Genomic DNA, 21852 nt, shown 5'->3' with positions numbered 1-21852 from the left:
ATGGTAACAAAATATTTTACTAAAATATTATACATTGAATAGTTAGCTCAACATTCTCAGAGCAATGTCTCTGCCAGATCCATTATAGGTGGTTAGCCCTTGTGTTCCACTCAGCTTTTACATAAGGCAAATGTTTGATTGCAAAAATCTACCCCGTATTCTCAAAATATCTTGGAAGGGTGATACCTCTTCAGCAATGCTGAATCAGACAAGGTATGTGATCAAATCCTTCATGGACATTTTTGAAAATCTTAACCTAAATTAAGAATAGGTTAGTTGATGAGTTAGGATTGTGAAAAGTATATTCATTTTTCTGTATTCAAAAACCGATCTTGCATTGGAAGAAATACATTATGCTGAAGTGCACTTAACCAGCTCTAAGACACTATAAACTCTGTTGATTTCTACATGTCTTATTACTAAACGAGAAGCACTTAAGTAACTTTTCAGAGTAACTTTCCAAAGCTATTCATAAAAAATTGATTTAATGATCTACTGACCCAAGCAGCATAAAAATGTTAGGATAATGCACATAAGCTTCCAAGAATTTGTCTACGTTCTCTTATCAGTCTATAAAAAAATTTAGAAAGATAAGTGTATGTACACTGCAGTATTTTATTTATCATCCTAGTTATATTTCCACTCTTTTTCTGGTCGTCTATCATAGGAAAATACACATATTTTGGCAAAAGGCCACTGAACAGTTTTGATTGTGTTAAAAGTTATGATATGTGGCTGAAGCAGCAAAAACTCATTTTATTTAGCTGACACATGAAAACTGACTATCTTTGTGGCTTTGTTTCAGTAAATAAATTTGCCTTACATGCAATCAGCTACTTCTCTTAAATCACCTTTTACAGCAGTATAATCTTATATTTTGAATAATTAATTATTCATTTACTATGTTCTAATTCAAAGTAGTCTATTGAACTGGTAGATTTATGAAATCAAATTCTAATTTATGTGAGCACACAGAAAATCATAGGTTGAGGAAAATAATGTGCAGCAACCTAAAGCGTTCACTTGGGAAGCCAATTTGTAAAAAGGAGAGGAAAAAACTACCTGAATCCGTAACATTTCAGCCTGTACTCATTTGCTTATTATTGGAGATTTAGTGGTGGTAGGCCAAATGTTTCAGTTAGGCAGGACGTTAAATGCTTAACAACATATATTCAGTGGGGACAAAATATTTCAAATGCAGTAATAAGTAGTCATCTTGCACAGGTTGCTAGAAATTTCAAATATGCTCCCAGGAAAAAGCATCCAGAATGGGGCAAAAACAGGCCCGAGGACCTTATTAGCAGTGGCACAGCAGCTATGAATTTAACCCAAAAATATAGGGTTAGCATCTGCAAATGTGATTAACAGCGACTAGAATCATCTTCCCTGATAGTAGCTATATTCAGGTAAGCAGGAACACTCCTAACTAAAATTAAACCCGTAGTCTATAAGGCTAGCTGAACCTGTCTGTCAAGGGTAACATTTCCGTGATGGTACAAGGCCACAAACAGCTAGGGTAAGACATATTTTAATGCTGTTCAAGAACAGCCATCCTTCAGTAAACAACACAAAATGTCTCCAGAAAGGAGACTTCACCCATGGCCACCAACTCAGACTGACAGAAGACCAGCAGCGGCACCGTCCCAGGAGCCAGGTGCCACCATACCTCTTGGATCTCAACACCTAGTGAAGGTGAAAAAGTAAACTCATCTGTATGTAAACAAAGGGCTGTTCTGCCCACACACATTGACTGGACTGGCCCTGCCATCTGGGGTAAGGCTGGCGCCAGGCCCAGAGGTGGAAGTGAAGCACATGTCGTGGTGTGTAAAGGGAGGAGAGACCCACCAGGGACTGAAGGATTATTTCTCTGTGTACCAGAAGAGGCCAGTGTGAGCACCAGGCTGCACTGTGCTGTCCCAGCTCACAGCCCCTCCTGCCCCACAGGAGTGGGAGCTAGGAGAGGCCAGAAAACTTTCCTTTATGATCAGTATTTTTCCATAAAAGAAAATAACAGAATCACAGAATCACAGGTTTGGGTTGGAAAGGACCTTAAAGATCATCCAGTTCCACCCCCCTGCCATGGGCAGGGACACCTCCCACCAGACCAGGTTGCCCAAAGCCCCATCTACCCAGACCTTGAACACCTCCAGGGATGAGGCACCCATAGCTTCTCTGCGCAGCCTGTCCCAGTGCCTCACCACCCTCATAGTGAAGAATTTCCCCCTTATATCTAATCTAAATCTCCCCGCTTTAAGTTTAAAGCCATTGTCTTGTCCTGTCACTGCACTCCCTGACACAGAGTCCCTCCCAAGCTGTCCTGCAGGCCCCCTTTAGGTACTGGAAGGCCACTGTAGGGCCTTCTTTTCTCCAGGCTGAACAACCCCAGCTCCCTCAGCCTGTCTTCACAGGAGAGGTGCTCCAGCCCTCTGAGCATCCTCGTGGCCCTCCACTGGACCCACTCCAACAGGCCCATGTCCTTGTGCTGGGGACCCCAGAGCCGAATGAAGTAATTCAAGCAGTACAATTGCCAGCTTGCACCTTAGGTACAATGACAACGAATGGCAAAAAGACTTTTCTGCTGTTTACATGGAAAGAATAGCGATTTAAATGCTGTTGCTGGGCTTGTCCAGTCCGACCCTTTGCACGTATTGAAGGCAGCAGCACAAGTAGATGTGCTACAGCAGAGCTTTGAGTCCAAGGCCGGATACACCTGCAAAGTTAGTAGGGGAGGCAGGGAGATGCCATTCAGCCTGGAGCTGGACTCCCCACTCGCTGGCACAGGTTATGTGCTAGGGGAAGGCAAACACCTCCTTTGCCACCCACCCAACCACCTGGTTAGCCATGTCCCTGTAAACACCATATGCATGGCTATTTTCTGAATGGGAAACTTAAAATAGAGATTATTCTTCAATCAAAAAAAAAAAAAAAGTCTTTCCTGTATTTCTTTCATCATAATCTGTGGACTCAGGTTACTTTACATCAGAAGAAAATAAATAATATAATGTATATTCTATTCTCTACATTATATTCTCTATATAAATATAACTCTCTTATTAAATATTTTTCAGGATGGGACATATTTCTGCTGAAAATATTTATCCTGCTCTTCAAACACAAGCAAGTGAAAAAGGACACTTGGACAATGGTCACTGAGATGAATAAAAAGAACTGAAACAATAAAAATAAATAAAACTAAAGTAATAAAAGTATTCTATGTTAGAATTTCTGTATTTGAAAGAGTGTCATAGAAAACCTTGAAAGACCAGAATACCTATACCACTCCTTGCTCTCTTCATCGCTGGATCTTCCCTTGTGAGCCCCTCAAAAAAGACTCAGAAAGGCTGGCAGTTCTTGCTTCTTCACTCATCCTAAATAACAAGTTAGACACCTAACTTTATTTGCGTGATCCTTGCCCTGGCTGGAAGCGTGGGTGGTGTTCACCTGCCAACCACATTGCTTCCAAGAAGGCCAAATGTGGCCAGGAGCCCTCAGAGCCAGAAGTGCACTTCCCACCCCTCCTGGCTTTCACCGTGAGGAAACCACGAGGCTCAGGCAGAAGGAGAGCCCAGCACTGCCTGTCTGGGCCAGGGTAACGTGGGGATTGGGACCATGGGGCGTTTTGTGGAGCACAACCTCACCGCTCTGTAGGGAGGGTTCTGCTCTGCCATCCCAGGGCCGTGTCTGACCCTGCTTCCCCTCACCGGTCCTAATCCTGACCCCACCTGTCATCGCTATGGCCCACCGTTGATCTCAGGACCAAACTCACGACCATTATGATCTGGACTCTTGGTTGGGTCTGGCGGTTCTGCTCCCTCACATGGCTGTGTAGGGCTGAACCCTGCCAGCCATGGCAGGGATCTGCTCAGATCCCAGCTCACTTCTCCTAGGGAGAAGCCCCACTCTTGCTGCTCTCTGGAAAATATATTTCATGCACTCCACAGGCATTCAATCTTTCTTTGCTGGTAAAACTGACCTTTTCTTTGCGTGGATCAAATGAAATAAGAGTATTGAATAACTCATGAATTTATGAACTCCTGCCTCCCTGCCCAAATGTGTTTTCCCTGCATCTGCTGTGAGGACTCAATTCCTTACCTATGAAACCTACAGACATCCCAGTGATTTCCTGAGTGTTTAGTTGGTAATGAAATAAGAAATGAGCTTCCTAGCCTGAATGATTACTTGGCCATATTCTCCTACTAGGTCTTGTTTATAAAAGAAAAATCCTGCTGTCTTTTCCACCATACACACCCAGTTCCTCACAGGGAAAACATCTATCTCAGATATATTATTTAGTTCACTTTAAGGAATCTAGTTTAGCCTTGATAAACCATTTACAGTAGCTTTCAATCAATCAAAGCGAGGCATAAATGTAAACGGCATCTCCTGGGTCTATTGCAATAGAGAGACCTGGACAGTCTGCACAGACACTCCTCATGGACATCTGGGAGAGTCCAGTGAAGGGTCACCAAGATGATGAAGGCACTGGAGCACCTCTCCTGTGAGGAGAGGCTGAGAGAGCTGGGGCTGTTCAGCCTGGAGAAGGGAAGGCTCAGGGGGATCTCATCAATGTCCATAAATACCTGAAGGGAGGGTGCAAAGAGGACGGAGCCAGGCCCTTTTCAGTGGTGCCCAGCACCAGGACCAGAGGCAGTGGGCACAAAGTGGAGCCCAGGAGCCTCCTTCTGAACGCCAGGCAGCCCTTCTGTGCTGTGTGGGTGAGGAGCCCTGGCACAGGCTGCCCAGAGAGCTGTGGGGTCTCCTCCTTGAAGTTACTCAAAACCCAAGTGATCCTGGGCAACTGGAACTAGGTGGCCCTGTTTGAGCAGATGACCTCCAGAGGACCTTTCCAACCTCAACCGGTCTGTGATTCTGTGATATGGATCCATCTCTACCATATGATCATTTCAAATGGGTGGCATGTACAGGGAAACAAATGCACATTTCATGTCACGCATTTCATGTGTAGTCTTACATGTTCACAAGATGGTCTGCAATACCTAGGGTTATCCCAGGAGTGCTGCATGGGAAAATTCTTCCATCTCTGAAAAAAAATATATGTGTAGATTGAAGGAAGTATCTGTGCCACTACGCAGTTTTGCCTTCGCAGAGCTCACTGCAAAGGCACAACTGCAGAGCTGTGGTTCCCTATGCCAGGAGGGGAATGCCCTGACAGCAGCAATCACCTTTTCTTAAATGCCTGCACAGATGAGTGCAAATACAGTAATCTATCAAGGGAGACAGGGAAGGTAGTGCAATTTTTTTCTCTGAATGAAGGAACCTTGATTTTTTTTTTTTCACCGTAGATATGTTCCCAGTCCTGTAGCAGCAAGATTTGGAGAGTTGATCCATGGAGAGGACAGTTTTGTGTGCCTGCATCTCTTAGAAAAAAAAAATATTAATAATGGCTTATGTAGAGAAGGGATGGAAAGATATGAGAGTGAATAGGAGAGAAAGAGGTTACAGTGTTCTGAGGCAGAAATGGAGATTAAAATAACCATGAAAATTGTCTTTAACATGATGGGTCTAGAATTAACTGGGAGTTTTGCTGGAGTTAAGAGCAGCCCTGTAAATTCGGAGCATTTCAGCTTGTTAATTCAATCAGGGAATGTGCTAGAGCACTCCTCTGTGTTCTTCTGTCACTAAGTGATTCCAGTAGCTCAGCTGTTCAGATGGTTTTACTTTATGGCACATCACTATTTTCTTAAAGCGAGAAACAGAGAATGTAATCTTTTCTGGAAAAAATGTCTGCTCTGAATGAAGCTCTTCCAGCTGAATGTTTAATTTGTCAAGGCACAGTCCTATGAATACATCCTCCAGTTTGATGAACAAAATGCTCTCTGAAACATTATAGATCTGACTAGCAACATCAGTGGATAAAACATAGCCAGTCCCTGAACAAAACGGTGGGTAGGTCTTTCCTGGATATTCTTCTATGCTCACATACCACTTACTCTCTCTGTCCCTTATGGGGTACTCGTGCAGTTTTAAAAAGCCTGTGAAGAACCTTGTGGTCCTATTTTTCCTTAGAAGCAGCTCAGTGAGGTAAAAAACATTGACAAACACATCTGTGTCGGTTTTCATCACAAAGCTGGACTGGTTACAAAACTTGTGAATCCACTCAACTCCCATCATGGTCTTCAAAGTCAGGTTGTAGTATGTGTCTATAAAGTCCTTTTGAATAATGTCTTTGTATTTTTGGCTTTCATCAGTGATGTCAGCCTGCTGTGTGAGATTCACAGTGGTTCCCAGGAGGAAATATGTCACAAGGCGTTTGCTGGCCACCATTCTCTCCTTCCCCCAGGTTTGCCGGATGGCCATCCTGGCATTGCTGTGCTGGTATGAGGATGCCACAAGCAGGACGAGAAAAGGTGGGTTCTTATGGCAATCTATATCTGGGAGCTGCAAGAAGCTTCCTTGGATTCTCCTAAAAGTCTGTGTAGGTAGTAAGAAATTCTGTTTTTTTTCACAGAATATACAGAGTTTGGTCAAATTCATGTAAGAAAACCAGAAGCTGGCACAACTAAGCCCTACAAGGCAAACAAGAATCTTGAGTTTTGTGAAATCCATCTGAAAGAAACAAGAAGGAATGGCATATTAAAAAATATCTGGTTCCTTTCAGTGCTGTATACAAAACCCCCTGTGTAGGGATTTAAAGCCAGGTCATCTCTAATTAAAAGCTACCTTTTTCAGGGCACTCACCTACACACTTTTTCTCTGAGGATCGTCCCTACAAGGCATTCTGCTGGCAATCAAATTTGCACTTGTGCTTCCCTGAACCTGGCCCCAAGCCCGTATATCCTCACAAACCCACACAAGAGGGCTCACCAACACCAGGCCACCCTGACCAACGCTTCAGACCTGTCTCACAAGCCAGACAGTGGGGAAGAGGCAGATATGTGCTCATGCCAGATGAGAGAGAATAACAGTAATAGCTTTTTTAAATACCATATTTATCCATTCACTGGAAAAATGTCTGGTTCTTGAAGCCAGCAAGCCCTGGCCCATTAGCAGACCTAACCAGGTTCCTCCCGTCTTCATTTTCTTCGCATCCTGTGGGACTCTTGCACCAACCCGGAGACTGCTCCCGGTCTTGCTGCTGGAAGGGCCATGAGCCGTTTATTTGACATTGGGTCAGCTGCTTGGAAAAAAAAAAAAAAAAAAGCAGTGGGTCAGATTGCTGGGATTTTTCCCCTTTTGCAGAATTCAGGTGACTCACTAGGGCATGCTGAGGGGAAAAGGGGGTAGTCTGTACACTCCTATGCTTTTAGGTGAAAGCGGTCCCATCAACAACAACAACACTCATTCGGTCATCATTGTAACAGATTAACGTGCTGCGTAACTGGTTACAAACCTAGTACAAATCTTAAGAGAGACAAAAACAATGGAAGTAAAGCCAAAAAGGCCACAGTGCCAAAAAGGATTACATACCTCCATAAATTAACCTGTTGAGAAAAGCCTGATGCCTGAGCTCCGCAGTCCCTGACCCCACCAGCTCCTGTTTCAGAACACCAGGAATTCTCACTGGGGGAAAAGCTTTCCCTTCCTCTTCCCCCCCTCCCTAACAACGAATTTGATCTGGCCTTACATCCAAAAACACACAAAAAAAAGGAGCTGACAAGCCTCAGAGATGCAGATTTCAGGGAAACTTGATCTCTGCCTTCTGAGTAGGACAGTTCTGCCTGGACTCCCCCAAGCCACTCTAGTGCCCTCAAATTGCTCAAATCCAGACACAGCTTATTCCCTTTCCATGCAATGAACAGGTTTTTCATTACAGGCGTAAATATATTTTAAAGTCCAGCCAGGTGTGCCTGAGACCAAGTCCAGCTCACCTTACCTGTAAGAATAGTCCCATTAATTTTGATAGGTATCCACAAAAGCATGAAATGAGCAGAACTGGAGTCCTGGATCCTGATACTCCTCCCATAGTGAAATGTATTTCTGTAATGATTCACTAATCATTTTTGAAAATGCAAACAAATTTCACGTTTCTTCTGCCACTTGTATTGAAAATATTGTCTTTAAATTGAATATTCCTCAAATCTGATTTTTTTTTTCATGTATATATAGCTTACTTGGGATTAACTCAAAAGTTGTTTTAACTAAATGCACATGTAAAATTGTGTGAGAGTGTAGATAGAAGGAAATGCATATATATATGCATATGTGTGTATATATGTATATATACATATGCATATATGTGTGTACATATGTATATATATACATTATATATATATATATTATGATGTTCTGAGAATGCCAACAGAACTGCAGAAGGGGTCTGCTCCTGTCATTGCCTCTCATGAGGCTGTTCAAGGGTCTGCCATTGCTCTGTAGCAGGACTTCCAGGACATGCGCAAACAGAAGCCCTTCAGATAAGCCCTTCCTTCAGTAGAAGCCCATTAAAACTTCTTCGGAAATCCTCAAAAGCAAGCAACCATAACACACCATGCTCATTTTACCTGATCTCAGCAGAATCAGACTGATGATGGCTTGACTGCAGCTACCTCTCACATCTCTTCTGGGTTTGGTCACTGGTAACACATCTGCAAAAAAAAAAAAAAAAAAAAGGCAAAAATCCCCTGGGGTGGGTGTCTGGCAGAGCAGTCCCCAGCACACATCCTGGCAGGTATCCTGGCAAGTATCCATCCTCCTTTTCAGTCTGCAGATGAAGAAGCATACTGCCTATAGATGTGCGGGCTGTGCAAATGCTTGCATATTTATGTTAATTGTAAAAGGTAGTTGTAAACTTTGAAAGTCATGTAACATAAACATGCAGTATCACAGCAGGTCCCTGCCTACTGCCAGTGGGGCAGTGGCCTCTGATAAGAAATATTGACTTCCTGGAGCAAAGTCTCTTCTGAGAGCTGGGAAATGCTGGCTTTTGTCATAGGTTTAATCACCAAAAGCAAATATAGACTTATGAACTGTGGAACTGTGAACTATTTATTTATTATTTTTTTCTCAAATGAAATTTCTACATCATCCCTCAGAGGTATGAGCAGCACCTCAGGCATTCATAGGCTGGGGGCTCACCTTTCACTGCCTCCCAACCCGTCTGCATCCCATGCTGAGCCCTGGTCCGGGCGCTCACCCTGGCTGCAGCAACATGCCACTGCCCCCAGCCCCGCAGACCCCCACAAGCCCCAGACCAGGTGCTTCTTCTCTCCTTCCCTCTCGCAGAGGTAGGAAGATTCAAGGGACCATGTAAAATGTCTTATCAGGGAATTAAATCCTACCAGCATTGGCTCCTGAGCCCCCATCTCACCCTCATCCTACCTGTAAACAGCAGGGTTAGCTTAATGGGTGAAGCAGATGCTCCGTCTCCCTCATTTCCTGGGAAAATTGCTATTATATGAAGGATGGGTGGAAAACAATGGCTTCTGTCATGTTTAAACAGCACAATATGGCCACGAGTGCATTTAGCAGTCATCCAGCCTAAAGCATATTGTTCTACAGCATGGGTTAGGTGTGACAAGACACGTGGTTGCTAAATTAAATTTGACTTCCACTGTATTTTTTCTCCTTTGTCTGCATCTGACAAATAATACAGCCTGTGATTCAAGATTTCCAGCCTGTGAGCAGCTATCTTTATGGAAGAGTCCCGGAAATGTTAATGTGAAGTGAACAATAAGTCTACAGAAGGTGGTCTAGAAAACAATGGAGACTTATTAGCAAACAGTCTCTTTTCCATAGGTTATTTTGAAGAGCACCCTAGCATCAAAATAAATCTTTTAGGCTTTACAGAAAATCCTTTTGCATTAAGGTCTATTTGAGTTTTCTCTCTGATCTGAGTCAGAAATTGCAGTTTGCAATTATCTCAAGGCTTTTTCCATCTCCTATTGTTGCAACTGCAAAATATTTTTATGTAGCGCGTTGCTAAAAAATTACCTGCTTCATGTCCTAGAGAGGGGTTTGTTCACCCAGCCTGGCAGGGTGCGATACGGCTCCGGTAGATCCAGCCAGGTTTGTGCTAAAGCCTGGGACCAGAGCTACGGCAGCCTGCATCTGGGCACTGTCCTGGCACACACCTAAAATGAGCAAAGGAAGGAAAGGAGAAGGTAATGTAGGTCTGCGATCCCAGACAGCTGAGCTGCTGCCCTCTGCCTTGCAAGCAGCTGAACTCATTAGGTATTGGGGGTATTTGCAGTTCGGCTCGGGAAGATCCCCGGGGGCCTGAGGTGGCAGCTCTTTGCTGGAGAACCAGGAGCCACTTCCACCCTAAGTCTCAGAGTGATCTGGAAAGCAGCAAAACAGCAACTTGGAGCTCGCTGGCACTCACCAAGATAAAACCTCCCCGAATTTCATTTCTCTCAGCAAAGGAGGAGAAAGGGAAAAATGCATCTCTGCTGTCCCAGGAGGTTTCCCAAGCGTGGTGGAAGTTTGCCATGCTGAGCAAATTTTCTAGGGTGTCTGCTACAACACTGACCCTTGATAAATTCCTTTGTGTTCTGCCATGAATGGGCCATGTTAACTCATTTGACTGAGCCTAGTTATTCCATCAAAATTAATCCATCACCCCCTTTAGGTCTGTTAATCAGTATAATTATCTAAACAGCACCAGGAGATCAGGGCTACGTGCCATATGGGTCAGGGAAAGCCATCTGGCTGGCGGCAGAGGAGGTAAGTAGGTCTAGAGTCCCCATGAGAAAAAGATTCAAAATACCAATTTAAAGAACTGAAGGTTGCTAAATTTTTCTGGGGCAAAGCTGCTGCTCTCATACTACTGAGTGCAGTGGGTGATCACCGTTGGCTTTGCACTGAGGTTGCAGGCAGTGGCCGTGAAGGACCCAAAGCACAAGCCAACCCAAGCACTTCTGACCGTCAGCAGCAGTCACCACCTTGTACAAGAGAGAAGCACGCGGCTGCTACAGGGCAGACCCTTGAAAAAAAAGCCTGTCTGCCATTGAAACATGCAAATGGGAGTTGGAACCTTGGGCACAGCTAAAGCCAGCAGAGGAATGCCAATTTGCCTTTCCTAATAAGCAAAAGTAGCGTGTATCCTGGTGTAAGCACTACTAATACCTGCTAAATTTTGATTTTCACTGGAACAAAGTCTTTAAATTGCTTTCTCAGAAGCTCAGCAGGACACAGAGAGGGATTAAATGTGCATAGATAATTAGAAAATGTCAAGTACAGCAGGAAACATTTATTTTTTTCCTAAACACAAGCATTTTAGAAGAGCGGGGGCCAGCTCTGAGCTCCCAAAGTCAAGGTCCCTGGCGAGGCAGTGGCTAGGCTAACATTTCAAGGGGAGGAAAAATTGTTCCTTTGATGGGCAGCTGGGTTCCCTCATTAGGCCAAGCTCGGAAGCTAGGGCCGGCCAACCCATCTGACCTGTATCTGAAATAAAGCAATGCCCAGGGACACACAACTCTGCCTTGCCCCCTCGAAGCACCGGCTGACCCCTGTCCAAGAATGTTCTTGGTGCCCACATCCCACGGGGCCACCACCCATGGTGGCCGATCTAGGCCGTGGTGCCACCTCCAACTGAACGCAGGTAGCAGCTGAGGCAGTGTGGCTAAATGTGTCCTCCACGATGCTTTAAAACATCTCTTTTCACTTCAGAAGGAACTACGCACGGCAGCATACATTAACATCCTCACCCAAACTGAAAGTCAAGATTGGCTGGCAAGGAAGACGGAAAACCAAAAAGGGCGAAGGACAGGGGAAAGCCGTCTTCTGGTCTTTCTGTCAGATCACAGGAAGCCTTCTTCTCCCTACTACTTGTCATCAACCTTCAATATCAGAATTTTCTCCCTTCGTCAGTCCATCAGCAAATCTATGCAAGACATTGTACTTGTGCTTCATACAAGCCAGTTTCTGTCACTGAAACATGGAGTTGTTAGACACTTTATTTACAGCAAAATCCTGGTGTTGTTTTTTTTGTTTCGGTTTGGTTTGTGTTTTGTTTTTCTCTTCGTTTTCACAAACAATAGTATTTTATTCTACCGGTAGTAACCATAATGGGATTGCCACCAGGACAAGATAGAAGCCACATGAACAAGACTTGTGGACTCTGGTCCCTCACAAGGAATGCTTTTCCTACTATTTTTAAATGGAAAAACATTTAAAGAAGACTATTCCTTGTGGGGCAGGTGGCACTGCAGGTTAAATAGCCTGAGGGGCAGGTGGAAGGAGAGAGCCGGGCAGCCGAAAACCCTTTCTGTGCTGCAGGATCACACATCAACCCAGGGTGCTTGTGCTACCAGTCCTACACAGAGTTACAGACTTCCCTAACCTTGCCTATCCAAAGAGTCCTCCTATGCCACAAGTGAGCAGCTACATGACGGATGGAGAAGGAGCGTTATTGTCACCAATTTGCAAATCCTACTGTGCTGCCTGGCTTGTTCACCGTCATTATGCTGCTAATGCACATTTGGCCTATTGACCATGTAACTGTACCAGCAAATTGAATTGCCTTCGTAGAAGATTGCGCTTGTTTTATTTACTACTTTGGATCTTACGAGGAATAAAAAACATTTTTTGTCTTTAAAAAATGAAGAGTAGAAACAAGTCCATCTTTGAAAAATTAAGTAGTTCTAGGGTAAAAAACAGATTCGAGAGATGCGTTAAATTCTAGAATAATACTCATCCCAAGGAAATTCTATGCGTATAGGATCTGCATTCAGATATATGCATACAGCTGTATTTTTAAGCATCATGATCAATACAGCCTAAACACTGTTACAGTTGTAATAAGTAGAGAAACTTTTTTCCTAAAAATCGAAGAAAGAACATGACCAAAAAAAAAAAAAAGGAAGAAGAAGAAAAAAAGAGAGAGAGACTTGTAAGTATAAAACTTTTTAAAATTCAGTAATGGAGGAAAAGCCTCTGAAGGTTTCACCTGCTTGCCCTAGATCTCCTATGCCTGTGCTATAGCACAGACAGTTTTAGAATAGCTGCCTGACCTGCTGCAGCTTCTTCTTGCTTCTTACCTCTTCAGGGAGCAGTTTATGCCAATTCCTTCTCTGAATGATGTTTCCCATAGTACCCAAGGTAATATACTAGAGGTGAACTACAGCACCGGTAGGCAAAGGAGCGAGCACATGCATATAAGCACAGCCTTAGCATGGCAGCTCTCTCAGGTGCATCATCCAGGCACACAAACATTTTGCCACACAGCATTCACAAGCAAGAGGGGCGTGAGGAGAGAACAAAGGTTCATGGCTCCCATCCGCCAGACACAGTCCTCCCAGTTCAGACACAGCAGCACCACCTGTGCAGATTTCCATTCCTGAAGTGGCCCAGGCCAGAGGTGCACACCTTAGTACCCTGGTGGCCAATACCTACAGGAGAATACAGACCAGGACGAGCATGTTTTCACAGAGCTTTGGGCCTTCTGCATCAGAGGCTGCATCTTTCTCCTTGTTAAAAAGTTCACCAAGAATTGCATGCTCTTGATACACGCTGACCTCATTGACACAGCCATGACCACGTGCTCGTAACACTCATTGGGAAAAGCCAAAGAGCATCCTCAGACCAAAACACACCGTTGCTCTCAAAACCAGCAAAAAGTTTGGCAGGAGGTGGAGCTGCTCCCGTAACACCACAGGAAAGAAATGCTGCACCTGAAGAGTCAAAAAGAAATGCACTTCCAGGGAACTTAGCCAAGTAGGAAAACTAACTTCTGTTTTAAATATAATTCTGCTTTTCCAAGCTTCCTACAAAATCCTCTTGATGACATCCTGGCTCTGAAAAAAGCCCACCAAAATACCAGTTTGGGCAGTTAATGCGGCCAAAGTCCTTTCTCAGGAGGCAGGAGGACAGCAGGGCAGCAGAGGCTGTGGCAGAAGCTCCCTGCGCAAAGCTCAGGCTGTCAGCGCAGGGGCAGCCACTGCAGCCCAGCACCCAGAGCTGTCACTTTTCCTCATTTTTAGGAGCATATTGGGATGGTTTTACTGAATACAGGCTATCAATGGAGAGCTGGCAGGCAACCAGCAGAGAGGCGTCCTGCCTCGCGGATGGAGAAGATGGCGGCGCCTCTGGGCGCAGCCTCCTCGCCCTGACAGACGGACCTTTACCCTTCTTGGTAGTCATTTCCTCCAAAAGTTTGGTCTGAAAACTTTCTGTCTCCGTCCTCCCCTCACAGCCTCTGTGCCAAATGTCCCTTTCTGGATTTCTCTTCAATGCCAATGCGCTCTCTTCCTTTTTTATTATTACCTTGTGAATCAATGGGTGTAGTACAATTACTGTTTTCACTTGCTACATACCAAACTCCTGATCATGCCAAAGGTTAGTGGCTGTCCGCAGCTGAATGCACCAGAGCAGCCTTCCCTAGCATGAGCCAGTGTGGTTCATTGTGCTGAACAGGAGTAAGGTACAACTCACAGCCACTCTCTTGCCTTCATAATGAAATAAATCAATGACAACAATTCTTCCTTCAGCTCTTGATTTCAGTGCTGTGACTCCAAAAGCCTGGTTCACTGATCTGTGGGAGCACTGTGCTTCAAAAATTATACTTGAGTTTGTGTCCCCCAAAACTAATTACGTATTGCAACCTCATTTACAAGTAGCGCTACAAGTTGGATTTCTCATCTCAGTGAAATTGAAAAACAAACCTGAAAATGATATTTGAGACAGGATGAGGGTCCTGCTCTTCTCCCTCAGAAGCAATCTCAAGATACGTGAAGGAAGAAGGAAGAACAATGCGGAGAAGAAATAGCTATGCACACTGTACAGAAAATGTCTGAACCAAGAAAAATTACCAATAAAGACATTGTAACGTCACTCAAATCTTTTACAGACAGAGTGCTTCTCAGCCCAGCCAGTGCCACTGTAGAATGAGGACTTTGCAGGATGTTACCCTTTAGATGTGTTTTTATTTTCTATTTTAACCTGGGGCAGCACTTGCACGGAGTAGGTGAGCCCTTCTGCCTTTCTCTGCCCTTTCCTTTCATGCTGCCTCTTGGCACCATTTCTTTATCAGTGTTTGAAGTTTAATTTTTCCCCTATCCATATAACAGTTTAACTAAGTCTTTGCATTTACGTGCCTACTAAGGAGGCAAACCAGTACTTTAGGAGGATGTTCCCGGGCATCATATATTTCCTGTCCTATAGCTCCCACCACCATATGCTTTCCTCCACCATATAGTCCCACCCAGAACAGAGGCAGCCCAATTTAATTACTTACCTGTACCTCGCGAGTCTTTTAAAGCATTTTCTCCAAGGTCTCAGCAAACACACGGGACAGCGAGAAAAACATCGCACCTCATCTGCCCAAACAGAACCTGTTCTGTAGCTGGGGGGAAGGTTCGCGGGCGGCCAAAACACTCCTCGATATTAAAACCTACCCTAAAGCTCCGGCAAACGAGAGCGGTGATTGCTACCTGCCTCCTGTCAGATCAGCGTGCCTCTCCTGCCAAGGTGCACCTCCTGCCCCTTTTACCCCAGGAGGGAAGCTGCAGCCCTGAGCCCTGGGACGAACTCCCCACCGCTTTGGGGTTGCACGGGGCTCAGCTCGGGATCTCACAGGTAGCAGGCTCTGGACTTTGACACCGCTCTTCGGAGCAAGCCTCGCCACTGGCTCCCCGGCAAGCGTGACGGCACCTGCTGCCTCGTCTTACCCCGCTCCCGCGGGGGAAGGCTGGCGGGCGAGCGGAGGCCCCACGCGTGATCACGATCGTACCTGCGCTTGGAGATCCGCACCTCCTTCCCTCACGAGCATCCTCCGGCTCTCAGGGCCATGCTGCGCGGAGCTGCGGCGAGTGGGCTCCCACGGCGGTCGCAAGGCGCTGCCTGCGCTCCGCTCTCCTCCCCGCGCCGCCCAGCGACCCCACGGCGGCTGCTGCGTGGCCACCTCCGGCCCCTCGTGGGCTGTGGGGTGAGACGGGGAAGGCACCGCTGCGGCGGTGGAAACCCGAGCTCTCTGCCTGTCTCTCTTTCCCTCCCTCTATCCTCCTCCTCCTCCTCCCTCTCCCTCCCTCCCTTCCTCTCTCCCTCCCACCCGTAGGTAACAGCCTCGCGATGCCACTGCAGTGGGATCGGCAGGGAAAGGAAAGTTAGCAACTGTCCACAAATGGGGTTATTCCGCATTTATCTGGGGGGGGGGGAGGGAGGCAAAGACCCCCCGTGGTGATGCCGGCCCTGCTAACGGAGCCGCAAATTCTGCCGGAGCGGGGCTAGCCCTCTGCAGCGCTGGGAAAGTTGGGCACCGTGCTCTGGGTTAAGAGCAAGGCTGCCTCGGTGTTCACAGCCCGAGGGAAATCTTGCACCCAGGCACCCTCTGAGCCATGGGGTTTCCCTTTAAGAGCCACAACACCCTGATGAAGAGGTAAACAGGGGGCAAAGAGCACCCCATATCTGCCCCAGGACCGCCTCCAGGACCTCGGCAGAAAAGAGAGACGCGCAGGATTTTTACCTCCACTGATGCACATCGACCCCCGTGGCTGCAATCAGTGGGTGAAAGTTTCACTTGACAACAGCTACTGAAGCAAATGGCTTCAGGCAAATACATTTCTTTCTTTGGGGCTGCAAGCTCGAGCAGGATCGAACGCTTCCAGATCGACGTTATGGGTAAAGAGGCCCATTTAATAGCTGCCTTCCCACTAACAACTCAGGGAGTTTGAACTTCCAGCAAGAAATATTCCCTTTGATTAGTCACTGTCAGGTTTTGAAATGGGTTGCTCCAGTGCAGCATAAGAACAAGGGACGAATCAATCACCACGGGCTGCTGGCAGCTCCCTTCCTCCTCCCCCTCCGCTCCAAGGGTATAGATAGATAGACGTCACGTAGGAGATGCACAAAACGCCGTTTCCTTCTTCTCCTTTGCAGGGGAAATACAAGAGGATAGGTTGGGCACCACTTCCAAACCTACTGCAGACAGCACTGCTCCAATGGGGCACACACAGCCCCGGGAAGGGTCACACGCTGAAGGGCTCCTGTTCACGGCAGGCTGAGAGGCTGGCGTCTTTTGGGGAGGTGAGGAATAAAGGGGAACTCAGAGAAACATAGCCTTGGTGCTGGGAAAAGGAGGCAAACCCCACCTCTGATTCAACACTGCACTTGGTGTGTAGGGCCACCCCTACGCCGGGAAAGCATTTAAGCAGAGTAATGTAAACATATGCCTATATTTCAATTTAAGTCAACATATGTCTACATGAAATCGGTTCTCAAAGAGTGAGTCAGGGCCCAAATCAGCATTGTAGTTGAACTAAAATAATCCTCAGCCTTCTCGAAAAGCACATAGCTTTAACCTGTCACATCAAATGAAAATTATATACTTAAACTATAATCTTCCTGTTCCCTTAGTCATCAAAAGAGGCTAGATCAAATTAAAAAAAAAAAAAAAAAAAAAAGGAAAGAAAACATGGATGCTGCTCAGCTGGCTGAGGAGCTCACAGAGGGGCTCACAGAGGGCTTGGAAAAGGAAAGTTTCTGCCTTCCAAACCAGATTTGTCCCCAAGCCCCTCTCCCCCAGCACTCCCCATAGCTCCTTTCTCCTTCCAGGAGGACACTGGAGCTTGAAGCACTGATTGCGCTGGTGGCTCTGTGTTGTCATCTCCTCAGACAAGTGATTTGGGTTGGAAGAGCCCTTAAAAAGTGACAGGTAATATTTCCGCAGCTCGCTGCGGCACAAGGCAGGCAAAGGGAAGGTCAAACTGCAGTCACCCATCAGAAGGTGCCGTTGTTTGGTGGGGGATTAGCTTTGATTTGCTGTGGTGTTGTTTTGTAGTTGCTTTGTTTTTTTTTTTTAACATTATGAAAAAGTGAATAGGAGCTATGTCCTTGGGCTATTCTGAATGCATGTGCTGATAAGATGGGTGAAGGCAGAGCAGTGCTTACAGCTGAAGAGGGTGAGTGGTTTGCGGGCTGTGTACCAGCAAGAGGTACTGGATGCACTGGGAGTTTCAAGGTTATTCACTTTATGCAACATGAAATCCAATTTTCAAGTTGAACTTTTCAGCATTTTTCTACACTGAATCTCTGTGCAGACTTTTTTCAGTCAGGAGGAGGACCGCTGTTGGAAGTTTCGGGGCAAAGTTTGTCATAATGACATTAATAGCAGTGCAGTTTAACCTCATGCAAGCAGCAGCGGTACCAATAAAACCGATTTGTATAGTAGCCAAATGGCTTCTACCCTCATATTTATAGTATTGTAAGTCCAGTGATGCAGAACTGCTCCTCTGACAGACAGAGCAAGCTCTGTCAGTGAGCTAGGCACGCCAGTTACCTCGCTATATGTGTACCTTCATCTACATAATGGCATCCCTGATAAATGAAGGTGGGAGTCGTGCTCACTTAACCATACCAAAATACTAGAAGTCTCACCACAACTTGTCCAAACAAGGCCTTAAATACCTGACGCCTACCTGTGCGGCCTGTGCCACGCATCGCTGCCCGCAGCCGCCCGCGGGCACGGGGCCATCCCTCCTCTGCTGGCCTGCTCCTGCCCTGCCTCCTGCACGCCCTGCCCCGCTCCTCCACGGTGCCCGAGGGAGTCAGCAGCTCGGGGCTTGGGGCTGTCTGCAGGCAAACCTGAAAATACAAAGTATTTTCAGTCCAGGATCTGCTTGTCGAAACATTGCCTGGTGAATGCGGGAATACAGAGGACATCACTTGTTTTTATATCCCCATTTCATTAACGTCTGCTGGGCACAGGTGCTCCTGTGGTGGCATGGGGACAAGGACAGGGATGGGGACAGGGAGGGAGGGGACTCTATGCTCCCTTGGCCAGGCTCGGGTCAGTGCTGCAGCAGATACACTATGGGCCCACTGCATGTGAATGAAAATGTTTTAAGTGCATCTTAAAGGGGGCTTATGGAAAGCAAGCATCCCATTTGAAAAACATGTGCACACTATGACCCTAAGTGTTATACTCATGCAGTTTCTTCATACATTTTTTACAGAGCAGATTGAGCCCAGGCCCGTGAACCTCCGCCGTAGCACACCACAACATAACACGAAGCCATTTATGAAAGTGCCAAAGCCTGAACAGTCAGATGCAAAACTCTGACAAATAATTTCCCATAGGAATTTCATTCAGAGGGAAAAATCTTAAGTTGCCCCACAGCAGTTCACACCTTATTTTGCATACAGGAGCTAAGGTAATCGATAAAAGGACAAGTCACTTACTGAGAAAAGGCAATAAATGCTCAAATAAACCAATACTGATTTAAAAGTTTCTCTAATTTACCTTCACAATGTAGATAGTGTTCTTAGCATTAATTTTGTTTGAGTGCCTAATACCAGCTTCTACCCATTATTTGTAAGAAAGCCTGCTAGTGATATGTGAAGAGAACTGCATTCAGATGTAGAAAAGTAAAATGTTCTGATTTCTCTTGGTATACATTGCTAAAATTTTTTTGCTAGCTAAGTGAGACTCTTGCTGTCTAATCCTTCCTGCAAAGCACAAAGACCTTCTGAGAGCCAAAGAGCATCTCCAGCTGAGGTCTGGAGCTTGGTCCTTCACCATGTACAGCAACACTCACTCAGAAGGAGAGTGTAGGCTGCAATGAAGCTGCCTTTTGATTTTCTTATTAATAAGCTGCCCAATATTTTCCCCACAATCTTCTTCCATGGTAGACAGGTCAAGATGAGGGCTACACCTGGTGGGTGTCTACACAGCATGGGAGGCTGCGGGATCATGAAATGGCTTGGGTTGGAAGGGACCTTAAAGATCATCTGGTTCCAACCCCTGGCCATGGGATCCTGGCTGTGGTGTGGAGGTTTGGGCTCCTGCGGCTTCCTCATGGTAGGACAAGAGGTAATGGTTTAAACTGACAGAGGGGAGATTTAGATTAGAGTTTAGGAGGAAATTCTTTGCTCAAAGGGTGGTGAGGCATTGGCACAGGCTGCCCAGAGAAGCTGTGGGTGCCCCATCCCTGGAGGTGTTCAAGGCCAGGCTGGATGGGGCTTTGGGCAGCCCGGTCTGGTGGGAGGTGTCCCTGCCCATGGCAGGGGGTGGAACCAGGTGGTCTTTAAGGTCCCTTCTGGCCCAAACCATTCTGTGATTCTCTGATTCTATGACCCATTAACTGTAACCTCCTACACTGTGCTTCTGCTACTCTCTTGTGGGCTCTTTCCAGAGACACAGCCAGGGGTGCCCCACTGCTTCAGCAGCCTGTGACCCTCTGAGTCCCCCAAAAGAGTCCTTCCTCATGGCTGTCTTGCAGCAGGTGCTAAGCACTGCTTTACAACAGTGGTGATAATCAAACACATGCTCCAGGGCTTCAACTGACAGGAATAAGGAAAGGCATTTTTTTCACCCTTGCTCACTGTGTAATTAATGGGAGGTATGTGGAGCTTTTTTATTTATTTGTTTCTGTAGGCTTTTCTCCAAAGTGAATGTAAGGAAAAGAAAAAAAAAATAGAAAAAAAACCTACAAAACAAAGACACTAAAACCCTGTCCTGATCAGCTACAGGCGACTGGGCCAGAATGGCTGCAAACCCAAAAAGTGCGTGCATTGCTCCATGATTTCCTTTCAGGAAGAGATTTCTGCTCCCAAGCCCACTGCCTGACCCGGGGCAGATGTGGAGGGTTTGCTTTTGTTCTGCACCAGAGGTTGTGGCTCCGCCACCCGGCCTTCTGTGCATCCACTGCCTGCCTTCTGGTCCCATCCTGATCAGGAAGGCGTTCTCCTTCTGCCATAGCCTTGTGAGCATCCAGAAGATGATAAGAAACAGAGGGACCAGGATGCCAGGTCCCCGGGGAATCACAGAATCACAGAATTGTAGGGGTTGGAAGGGACCTCAAGAGATCACCGGGTCCAACCCCCCTGCCAAAGCAGGTTCCCTAGAGCAGGTTGCCCAGGTAGGCATCCAGACGTCCCCGTCCCACCGGGCAGAGGTGTGATCCTGAGGAAAAAATGATTGAGAAGCAGGTTTGGCATGGCCTCCACTCCTTCCCCTCTGACCCATCTGCCTGCAAGCATTTTCTCAGTGCTGATTGATCCGAGCACCATTATCGGGTACGTGGCTTGGGATGAAGCCTTGGATGGAGCTTGGCTGCAGTGCCAGAAAGCCAACCCTTCAGTTGTGTCTCTGACAAATGGATCCCTCTGAGCTACTGCGTTTAATGCAGTTTCTTACTTATTTATTTATTATCAGCCTGTTTCTCTGCTGGGCCAGCAAGAGAGGAAATGCCAAGGGGAATGTATCCAAAGAGCATAGTTTTGATCTGGCTCAAAACGAAGGCTGTCAACAGGAAAGTTTCTGTTCATTTGGATCAAAACCAAGTATACCAAAGCTTTCACATTTAAAAAAACAGCAGCCCACAGGGACAGCCCGGAGGCAGGGTGAGCCTACCTCCTGGGCAATTGCCCATCCCAGCAGGTGCTATGTATAGCCAGCCCCAGTGTGTGATGTTGTTCAATGAGTTTAAAGCTGACTGAGAAATCAGGTGCTTTGTTATGTGTTTGCCCTAATGGATCAAGTGCACCCCAGCAGGTGGTTTTGGTCTAAGCCAAGGGTTTCTTTAAAAAAAGCACCGGGGTACTGCAGCACCAGCAGAAGTGGCTCCTACACTATTTTTCTGCAGCAAAATGCTGCAAATCCAGCTGAATGCACTACGCTAACTTGCTGTCAGACACAGCAGTGGACGGGACTCAAAGGAAATCCGGCCCAATATTACTTTTAATGACATTTAAAATTCAGGAAAAAAGTTATCCTGAAAGCTCAACACAAATGAAATCATTTTTGACATCATTCCTTTTTGAAATGTTCCCACTTGGTTTAAAACAGAATTTCAAGAAGTGAAACATGTTTTTCCACGAAGAAAAAAAGGCCATTCAGCGAACACTTGTTTCCTTAAAAACCTGTAATGGATGTATAAAGCCTTGCCACATAAGCCTCTGAAATCAAATGCAAACTTTCACCTACTTTTTTTCAGGGAAACCCTGTTAATCAGCACTGCT

The 21852-nt window shown here is 46.1% G+C and overlaps 1 protein-coding gene across 8 annotated transcripts; it reads right to left on the bottom strand.

Moving 5' to 3' along the window:
- On the bottom strand, positions 1 to 16702 carry B3GALT5 (beta-1,3-galactosyltransferase 5). Of its 8 annotated transcripts, none has more exons than XR_013954887.1 (6): positions 15626 to 16700; positions 9889 to 10028; positions 8460 to 8543; positions 6946 to 7135; positions 5184 to 6567; positions 1 to 5041 (listed from the first exon to the last, which is right to left on the bottom strand). XR_013954887.1 is itself a non-coding variant. In XM_080604263.1 (6 exons), the coding sequence occupies exons 5-6, from the start codon at positions 7036 to 7038 to the stop codon at positions 5611 to 5613; spliced, it is 1050 nt and encodes a 349-aa protein (XP_080460389.1). In that variant the 5' UTR covers positions 7039 to 7135; positions 7835 to 7938; positions 8460 to 8543; positions 9889 to 10028; positions 15626 to 16700; the 3' UTR covers positions 1 to 5610. The 8 variants fall into 8 exon arrangements, 7 of the variants coding, with proteins under 7 accessions (XP_080460389.1, XP_080460391.1, XP_080460385.1 ...); XM_080604263.1 differs by adding an exon at positions 7835 to 7938 and having other exon boundaries at positions 1 to 6567; XM_080604265.1 differs by having other exon boundaries at positions 1 to 6567; positions 6946 to 7138; positions 15626 to 16702.
- Between the last annotated feature and the right edge of the window lie 5150 nt (positions 16703 to 21852).

This window comes from Anser brachyrhynchus (assembly GCF_964034855.1).
Source record: "Anser brachyrhynchus genome assembly, chromosome: 1".
Classification (NCBI taxonomy): Eukaryota; Metazoa; Chordata; class Aves; order Anseriformes; family Anatidae; genus Anser; species Anser brachyrhynchus.
This window is presented reverse-complemented; position numbering and strand designations above follow the sequence as displayed.